Source organism: Nanorana parkeri, unplaced genomic scaffold (assembly GCF_000935625.1).
Source record: "Nanorana parkeri isolate BGI_ZX_2015 unplaced genomic scaffold, ASM93562v1 scaffold659, whole genome shotgun sequence".
Taxonomy (NCBI): domain Eukaryota; kingdom Metazoa; phylum Chordata; class Amphibia; order Anura; family Dicroglossidae; genus Nanorana; species Nanorana parkeri.
This window is the reverse complement of record NW_017306927.1, coordinates 502,790-513,054: the sequence shown is the minus strand read 5'-3', so window position 1 is coordinate 513,054 and position 10,265 is coordinate 502,790. Positions and strand designations below refer to the sequence as shown.

The window sequence follows — 10,265 nt, the reverse complement described above, 5'->3', positions numbered from 1 at the left end:
TTTTAGAAAAAATGTAAAAACATTAATACGCATTTATCTCAAGGCTAGCCATGGACATGAGATGGCATTCAGGGACATGAGATGGCATTCAGGGCATCGATCACCGTACAAACATGACAAACACATCCAATCATTCTGGTCTAGCAGGCATGCTTTCTGTACTGAGCAGATACTCCTGGCATTGGCACCTGGGGGGCTGAACACACAATACCCCATCCTATCTTTTAGAAAAAATGTAAAAACATTAATACATATTTATCTCAAGGCTAGCCATGGACATGAGATGGCATTCAGGGACATGAGATGGCATTCAGGGCATCGATCACCGTACAAACATGACAAACACATCCAATCATTCTGGTCTAGCAGGCATGCTTTCTGTACTGAGCAGATACTCCTGGCATTGGCACCTGGGGGGCTGAACACAAAATCCCCCATCCACTATAAACAGAATGGGTGAAATTTAAGCAATGTATGGCCAGGTTAAATCTTCCCAGCACACATACAGAAGCAATAAAAACCTGCCATGATTTTTCTTTATAGATATTGATATAGTGCTGCCAATGTTACGCTGTGCTTTACATACTGTTCATTCACATCAGTCCTTACCATCAAGGAGCTTACAATCTAAGGTCTTCATCTCACACACTATGGCTGATTTAGACAGGAGCCCATTAACCTACCAGCAAAACCGGACATCCCGGAGGAAACCCACACAAGCACAGGGAGAACATGCAGACATGCACATAGTGTCCTGACTGGAATTTGAACCTGGGACCCACAGTGCTGCAAGGTGAAAGTGCTAACTGCTTTGCCACTAACCCTTCGCAATGCTAGCCAAAATAAAAAATTCTGACATTTTGCTATGCATGCATTTTTATAGAAAAACAGGTTCCCAATGTACACAATTGCCTCCAAATATACTTTTCTTCAGTCATTGTGATATGTAAGGATGCACCGATACCGATACTAATATCTGTATCGGTGCGGATACAGAGTATTTTGGCGAGTGCTCATACTCACCCAAATGCTCCGATACTTACCTCCGATAACGGAAACTTCCGGTCAGAGGAAAACCTCCCTCTGACTGCCAGTGCCGAGGGAGAATGGAGCTGGCTTCTTTTCCAATCAGGAAGCCAGGCAGTAGGTTATGACCTGCCTCCCAGCTCCCTGATTGGCTAGGAAGCCGGCTTCACTTGTTGATAGGCAGCCTGGCTTCCTAACCAATCAGGAAGCCGGGCGTCATGTAATGACCCACCTCCCAGGTTCCTGATTGGTCAGGAAGCCACGCTGCCTAGCAACAAGTGAAGCCAGCTTCCTAGCCAATCAGGAAGTCGGGAGGCGGGTCATGACGTGCCGCCCGGCTTGATGATTGGCAGGGAATTGGCTTCACTTGTTGCTAGGCAGACTGGATTCCTGACCAATCAGGAAGCCGGACGGCACCTCATGACCCGTCGACCGCCCTCCTGATTGGTCAGGAAGCCAGGCAGCCTCGGCAAGGGAAGACAGTGTTTTTTCGAAAGAACCCCAGCTTCCCAGGCAATCAGGAAGCTGGGTGACAGGTCATGATCTGCAGCATGGCTTCCTGATAATCGGGGCACACGGCACTAGTATCAGTACTTGGTATCGGCGAGTACCGGAAAAAAATATCGGTACTCGTACTCGATACCGAAAAACCAGTATCGATGCATCCCTAGTTATATGTTAGACAGTCGTGGTACTACCACTAGGCTGTAATAAGAGTACACTCCGCTAAAGCTGCCCATACACTGCTTAGATTTTCAAAAGGACTTTCATACAAAAGAACGTTCATTTAACTTTCTGTTAGTTGATGGGGTCAAATCAACGATTGATTTAAACCGTAGTGATGAAAAAACTCGAAGGAGCAGGATGGAAAGTTTTTCTTGAACAAACAAATTTCTAACAGTTAATGTGATTTTCATTTGGGAAACTACATTAATTCCAAAATCAAACAATAAATTCAAAGGAAATTTTAATCGGCATTCGTCAAGTGTCTGATGACAATATCGGGTGGTAAAAAAAGAACTTTCATGCAAACATTCATTTGGGAATCTTCTAGTATATGGCCAGCTTAAAGAGGAACTTTACCCATATCTTTAAAAAAACCAACAAACACACCTTCTGCAGACAACCTACAGACAGATACTTCTAGATAATTGCTGGCTTTGTATTCTTTGCATTCCTCATTTCTCTTTTCTTCCCCAGTCTTCCCACAGTGGCCATGTTTACTAAGGGCAGGTTACTAGCTCTCCTTTTACTTCCTGGATTTCTGGCACATGTGACTTAGACATGTGACTAGGACATGTGACCATGCACATCATCTCAGGGGAGGAAAATGCCTTTCACAGAGATCTCATGAGATTATAGATGAGATTTCCCAGCAATGCTCTGCTGATGAAAAGGCAATCCCAGTGTGTATTGCTTTGGCAAACTGAAGTCATTTTGCCATTTTAAAGCAGGAAGTGAAAGCTCTACAAGTGTAAGGATTTCAAAATCACAGCATTTTACACCTGACATGTCTGTGTTATTATTAATCATCATACAGAGAGGGATGAGTTGCTGGAGTTAGATTTTTCAGTGTAAAGGTCCGCTTTAAGGCCCTTCAACATATATGGTGGGTGGCTGCCGCATAAATTTGGTAGGTGGCCACATATATTTGCAAATGTATACAACTGAGACCTCTTTTTTTTAATTAGAAAGAGTTTTTAGTTGATTTCCTTTGCTGGCTGCTGAACTACCCCTCCCAAAATATTTATAAACTGATTGAGCAGCTTTGCCATGTTCTCGTTCATATAAACAAAGGCATACAAAGATCTAAGCGATTTCGAATGGCTTTCTCGCCTTTAATAAATACGGATCTTTTGTTCTAGCCTGCTATCAAAACAAAACTTTAATATAGTTTTCTACCGGAGTTTCAATTTGCTTTGTAATGTTAATGGCTTGTGGCTATGATACTGCTGCTGAGCGTATGGAAGTGAGTGTTTTATAGTCCATCAGTCAGCCTGATACCGTCAAATTGTAGAATATGCAACAAAGCAAAGTTTCACAACAAGGAACGGGAATAAACATTAATCCTCCAGATTATAATAGTGAAGGCTGTAATAGCTCCAGGCATCTACAAACTACAAGGTGTTCAATTCATTTCACTGTGCTTGACTGGTGTGTCTTGCTAGCCATTCATTATGTAATTTATGTGAGTGATGGCACCAGAGACATCACTCCACATGAGTTGACACTGTGAATATTCTTAAGGGTAAACTTTTTTATTTGAATGCTTACAAGTTCATGAACTGATCTTTTGTATCCTTTCTTTGATCTGTTAGGAATCTTTATTTTACAAATAAACATTTAACACAGGTTGCTTCAATGATGGTTTACTGGTTGTTCACTTTTTCACTGCCTCTGTCTGAATGTAACGTGCAAATCTGGATAAGAAGGTTTTGCACCTAGATTAGAATAATTTAGTAGATGGAGGGGTCATTCACACTAATGTCAATAATGGGTATCTTATTAGGGTGCATTCCATAGCACTTAATATCTAACATGCGAAAGATTTCTGTGCATAGCAACACACATGCATTTGTGAAAGTGAAACACCTGCTGGTTCAATGGGTGCTTGTTGACTGTAACTGCGGGTATAACTACCAATAAGCTTCTAGTGCGTGGTAACCTAACATTCTAACTTCCACTTCCTTTTCACTTCTAACCAGCAACGGACATACAAAAACTACAGTACATAAAGGATAAAAACAGCTGATATTTAGTATGAAATGTGGAGGTTAGAAAAACTTTAGATGTTAAGTTCCCTATAGATCTGGCATGCACAGTTCGATTGCCCTAAGGGGCCGCTTTCAACAGGTCTCTATTACCTTACATGTAGGGAGAAGGGAGAGATATAGACTGGGTATCAGGCCAGATTGAGTGGCTGTCAGCACATAGCTATAGGATAAACACAGGATAAAACATGAAAACCAATACCTGCTAGCTGGTAATACAAACAGTACGTATTACCTTTCATCTAGTTTCAGCATAATTACAATCACTATGTTTCATATTGGAGTAATACTAGATGTAAATAGCATAAAAAAACTACTATACTTTGTTAAAGTACACTTGCCAAGAGAAAACTACGGGGGTCTGTCTTTGCTGGACCCTTTTGGAAAATGCAAGTTGCTCGACTTTGGCTTCTTTCACACGGTCAGATCGGGAGAGGATCCGTGCAGGGATCCCCTGCTGATCACAATGGATGTCACCATTGTGACATCCGTGTTTGTCCAGTTTTTTGTTCCATCTTGTGATGGAGGAAAAAAAATTAATTTCAGGACCCCATGTCTGTCTATGGAAAATCTGATGTGTCCGTTTACATAAGATTACCCCTGATCCGGCACAATCAGGTCCAACGAAACGGAACTCTGTTTCGGAGCCGATGCTAACCGGATATAAACAGATGTCCGTCCGTGTAGATCCGGCTGCCCACAGACTAACATTGGGCTTCCGATCAGGTCCATCTGAAAAACTGGCAGGCGGACCTGATCAGAATGCCAGAGTGAAAGGGCTCTAAATCTGGCTTTAATAATTCGGAGTCACAAACCTGGAACGAGCATGCTGTTAATGACTGTCAGAAATTCTTAGGCCTCATTCACACTGCTTAGAGTCGGCCCATACAGATATGTGCGGCGTGCACGGCTGTATCGGGCCACTACAGAGAAGGACAGGGGCTGCGTGTGATTGTACATAGCAGCCTGTTCTTCTCTATGGGAGTACGCGGCCATTCGCTCACCAGAACTGCACATTCATGCAGGTCTGGGTGTCCCTGCTCGGACACAGACAGGATCCATCCTGTCTGCGTACAAGTATGGACACCCGCACGGATCTGTACGGGCCAGTTCTTAGCACTGTGAATGAGCCCTTAGACTCCCTCATCTCTCTACCTGTTCGATGTCCGTAGCTCATAAAATACTGAAGCCGTATAATCAGCATGACAGCCATAGAACTAACATTCTCCAAAGAAGAGACCAGAAACAGCAGCCTGCATAATTCTCTTGTGACAGGCGTGCTTTAACCACACATGTATGTTCAGCTTTAAAATACAACTCCCTATAATGATGGCATTCTTTGCTTCCTTAGAAAGTGGCCAAGTATCCCCTAAGATAAAGAACATTCAAGATCTGCTGATCTGCAAATTCTAGACAAAAAGTACATAACATGCCAACAAACACTGACTTCTACTACTTCTCTTTGCTGCATCTAATTGTTTTACAGAGTATTTTTTAAAGGAACACTAAACTCAGGAGTTCAATCTTAAAAATGCATTCAAGTACCTTAACTACTAACAAAAATGAATCTTATTTGGTGCTGACACTGTCCTTCCTTCTGGACGGTGACTACTTTTGTTTCCCATGGTCCCTGTGGGTGTTGTAAAGTAGCCACCACTCCAAGACCACTCCAATGATGGGCTACAATCTCAATACAAATTGGTAAATTAAATGTGAGATTGTAGTCCATCACGGGAGTAAACTTGGAGTGTTGGTTACTTTACAACACACACAGGGACCATGGGGAACAAAAGTAGCCACCGCCCCAAGCTCACTCCCTTGCTAGACTACAATCTCATGTTTAATCATGTGTACTGAGATTGTAGTCCATCACAGGAGTGAGCTTGGAGTGGTGACTACTTTACACCACACACAGGGACCATGAGGAAAAGAAGTAGCCACCCTTCAGAAGGAAGGACAGGGTCAGCACAAATTCAGAGATGATTTTTAGGATATACAGCAGAGTGATACACAAATAAGATACAGTTATGTTAATAGTTAAGGTACTTGAATGTATTTTAAGATGTCATTCCTGATTTTAGTGTCACTTTAATTACCGAGAAGGATGGAATTTTCTTCACTGTTATCTAAATTCCTCCTCTCATTACAACACAATTGAGCGATACCAGTCCTTGCACCTGCATTCTCCCCTGGGGTCGGGAAACCCCCCATAGACCTCTATGGTCCCAACAAATAAAACAAAGAGATCGCAGAGTGGGTGATAAGTTCTAGAGAGCAATGACCAGGGGCGTGTGTGCATAGACACTCTAAAGGTGTATGTCTTTGGATACAGAGGTAAATGTAATGAACATGTGGGACCCAGTTTGAACGTTTTCTATTTCTAGCCAAATTGAGCCTCGGTTACCCTATCTCTGTACAATGTACTGCTTTTCACCATGATGTTTACCAATAGCAGCAGGGTGTTTTGTAGCTCTGTTGTTCAAGGCGGTGGGTGTCAAAGTGTGAAAAAATCTCTTTAAATCCTCTATTATTCTGCCTGGCAATCAACAGCTGATTAGTTTTAAAGGGGATGTATAAGTAATGTTATGATTTTCACCTACAAAGACCGACAGCTTAAAAAATAAAATGTGGTTTATTCAGTGCTAGCATTCTGAAACATGTTCAGTCACAGCGGACAGTCCCGATGGACAAGGCCACCCTGGCTAAAGGCTACTGCATTTTACACGCCATCATTGCTCTTAGCCTGACTGATGTTTTCAAGATGTTAGCAGTAGTAGTAGTCGAGGTTCTTTGTGCCACAGGCCATAAACTTGGGTCTAAGGTGTCTCTTTATGACCTTCTTCTGGGTTATCACCAGTGACTGAGACTCATTCCTGGAACTGCTATAGTCTGGGACAGCTCATGTTCCCCCACTGACACCTGGCAGTGATGCAGCACACCCCTAACTAAGATATCAGTGGGCTCACCCAAGCTCCATACAATCCACAATGCTATTAGACACACAGCTCCAAAGACATGGTGAGGTGCTGGACTGCTGCAAAGTCTTAGGGCTTGTTCACACCAAATGCAGACCAGATCTGCATGAGTTTCTGGGTTGTGCCGCGTTCTTGATGCGTTCCGGGCCGTTGTTTAGTTTAGAATGGGCTTTTAGTGCGTTCCAGGGCGTTTGCATGCGTTTTTTGATGCGTTTGCATGTGTTCCAGAGCAGGTGAAATAGGGCTTGCTGCAGTTTTTTTACATGCTCTGGAACTGAACGCTGCGGTGTGAACTAAAGCCCAAAATACCATTGGAATTCATTGGACGCAGTTTTGATGCGGTCTGTAACTGCTCTGCTACTGGAACGCGCTTGGTGTGAATAAGGCCTTAGGTATGGTCATGTTAGCTATCCCATATACACTATGTACAACATGACTTCCACACTGCCCTCTCTCATGGAACATGAACAGCAACAAACAATACAAGCAAGAAAACAAATACCAACTGAAATACATGAGGGGGAGTCATCAAAACCGGTGGAGACAGAATCTGCAGCAGCTGTGCACGGCAACCAATCAGCTTCTCTCTTTCATTTTTTTCAGAAAAGAAAGAAAGATAAATAGAATGAAGAAAGAGAGAGAGAGAGAGAGAGAGATTATATTGTTATATTGCCAAAAGTATTGGGACACCCCTCCAAATCATTGGATTCAGGTGTCCCAATCACCTCCATCAGGAGTTCAGTGAATTCAAGCGTGGTACCGTGATAGGTTGTCACCTGTGCAAGAAGTCCATCTGTGAAATTTCCTTGCTACTAAATATTCCACGGTCACCTGTTAGTGGTATTATAACAAAGTGGAAGCAACTGGGAACAACAGCAACTCAGCCAGGAAGTGGTAGGCCACGTAAAATGACAGAGCGGGGTCAGCGCATGCTGAAGCGCACAGTGCGCAGAAGTCGCCAACTGTCTGCAGAGTCAATAGCTACAGACCTCCAAACTTCGTGTGGCCTTCAGATTGGCACAACAACAGTGCGTAGAGAGCTTCATGGAATGGGTTTCCATGGCCGAGCAGCTGCATCCAAGCCTTACATCACCAAGTGCAATGCAAAGCGTCGGGTGCAGTGGTGTAAAGCACGCAGCTACTGGACTCTAGAGAAGTGGAGACATGCTCTCTGGAGTGACAAATCACGCTTCTCTATCTAGCAATCCGATGGACGTGTCTGGGTTTGGCGGTTGCCAGGAGAACGGTACTTGCCTGACTGCATTGTGCCAAGTGTAAAGTTTGGTGGAGGGGGGATTATGGTGTGGGGTTGTTTTTCAGGGGTTGGGCTTGGCCCCTTAGTTCCAGTGAAGGGAACTCTTAAGGCATCAGCATACCAAGACATTTTGGACAATTTCATGCTCCCAACTTTGTGGGAACAGTTTGGGGATGGCCCCTTCCTGTTCCAACATGACTGCGCACCAGTGCACAAAGCAAGGTCCATAAAGACATGGATGAGCGAGTTTGGGGTAGAGGAACTTGACTGGCCTGCACAGAGTCCTGACCTCAACCCGATAGAACACCTTTGGGATGAATTAGAGGTGAGACTGTGAGCCAGGCCTTCTCGTCCAACATCAGTACCTGACCTCACAAATGCTTCAGGAAGAATGGTCAAACATTCCCATGGACACACTCCTAAACCCTGTGGACGCCTTCCCAGAAGAGTTGAAGCTGTTATATCGGCAAAGGGTCGGCCAACTCAATATTGAACCCTACGGACTAAGACTGGGATACCATTATTCATGTGCATGTAAAGGCAGGCGTCCCAATACTTCTGGTAATATAGTGTAGATAGATAGATAGAGAGAGAGAGAGAGAGAGAGAGAGAGAGAGAGAGAGAGAGAGAGAGAGAGAGAGAGAGAGAAAATATATACATGGCTGTATAGAGAGATAAAAGGAGAGAGAACAGTGGAGAGGGGGTAGAAAGAGAGAGAGAGAGAGAGAGAGAGAGAGAGAGAGAGAGAGAGAGAGAGAATAGATACATGGATGGATGGATGGATAGATAGAGAGAGAGAGAGAGAGAGAGTGAGAGAGTCTCGAAATAGATGGGATGGTGGTATATATACATTGTAGACTCCAGTGCTGAATCCATCCAATTACAGTGAGACCTGAGGGAAATATGCAGGCTTCTGTCCCTCTGAAAATGCTAGTTGTCTGGCTGTCATGCTGAGCCAGGTTCCCCTATACTTGGGACATGTGCACAGACCATGAGCATGCTTCCTGGTGGTCAGTGGCTCAGAAAGCCCCATGGAGGCAGCAGCAAGTACCAATGTCAGTACAGCATGTATTCATGTTTGTATTTGTCTGGACACAAGTATTCACAGACATAGTGCTGGGAGTGTATGAGTGTGACACCCCGGAATCTAATAGTGTGACTGACCTTGTGTGCACAGCGCTGACCTCCATTGATCCCCCCTGTAGTTGGCACTTACTTTCTTGTTGAGCTTGCAGTTTGCCGAGTCCCTGGAGCTCCTGTAGTTCGCTTTGACCAGTGCCAGCAGTAACGCTTGTACAAATACATTCCAAATGATGACCATTCTAGCTTGAATGCTCCAAGAACGCCAAAGGACAAAGTCACATCGAACGAGGGCAAGCTTGCTGCCAGGGAAGAGAGCAAGGCACCAGTGAGTGGACACAAATCAGAGCAGCCAGCTCTCAGAGGGGACCGGAGTTGAAATGTCTGCATTTCATCTCTTTAGTGGGCAGAGCGGTCAGGGCAGAGCCGGTCCACAGTGCCATGCTGCTTTATGGGCAGCTTCTAGACAGCTTTGTTTATTCCACAATGATTATACGAATCACTTCAAACGTCACCTCAAGCAGCCCCGCTCTGATATTGGCAACTGTGAGGCGGCATTCCCGGGGCTAGTGTGAAGGAGAAAGTTGTGGGAGGGGTCAGGAACTCCTAGTCCTCCCTCAGCTTTTCACTATACAATGTCCCCTCCTCTGGCCTAACCCTCCCTCCTGTAATCTGGGTGCTGTATAGAGTGGATGCTGCAGCCAGCCCCAAACTCATCAGCTGCTATCTTGCTAGCTCCACTAAGTCACCTTTGTGGGAAGGAACTTGTTTCCTTGTGCTGTACATGAAATGGCTATTGTACATTGCACAACCAACATGGCAAGCATGTAACACCTACCATCTGTCCATCTGACCACACGAAGCATGTCCTTTCCACGTGTCTTCATTCTTACTCTGGTTTACTCATCATTACATTACTATTGTTATTATTCACTTATTAGTTTTATTCATTCCTTTTCCCCTCCTTCCTAATATTATTACTGATGTTATTATTATTATCATCTCATTATTTTTATTCAGTTTTATACATTATGTACTTATTATTGTTATTAACTTTTCAGTTTTATTCATTCATTTTCCACTTCCTAATAATATTATTACTATTATTATTATTATTTTATTATTATGATTCACTTATTATTTTTATTCAGCTTTATT

The 10,265-nt window shown here is 43.7% G+C and overlaps 1 protein-coding gene across 1 annotated transcript in view; it reads right to left on the bottom strand.

Moving 5' to 3' along the window:
- Positions 1–9,349, bottom strand: part of TRABD2A (TraB domain containing 2A) — a 71,205-nt gene extending 61,856 nt beyond the window's left edge. The window contains exon 1 of the mRNA XM_018563368.1: positions 9,244–9,349. Coding sequence (XP_018418870.1) covers positions 9,244–9,348 — 105 coding nt within the window. The 5' untranslated portion in view covers position 9,349. The remainder of the gene's footprint in view (positions 1–9,243) is intronic.
- Between the last annotated feature and the right edge of the window lie 916 nt (positions 9,350–10,265).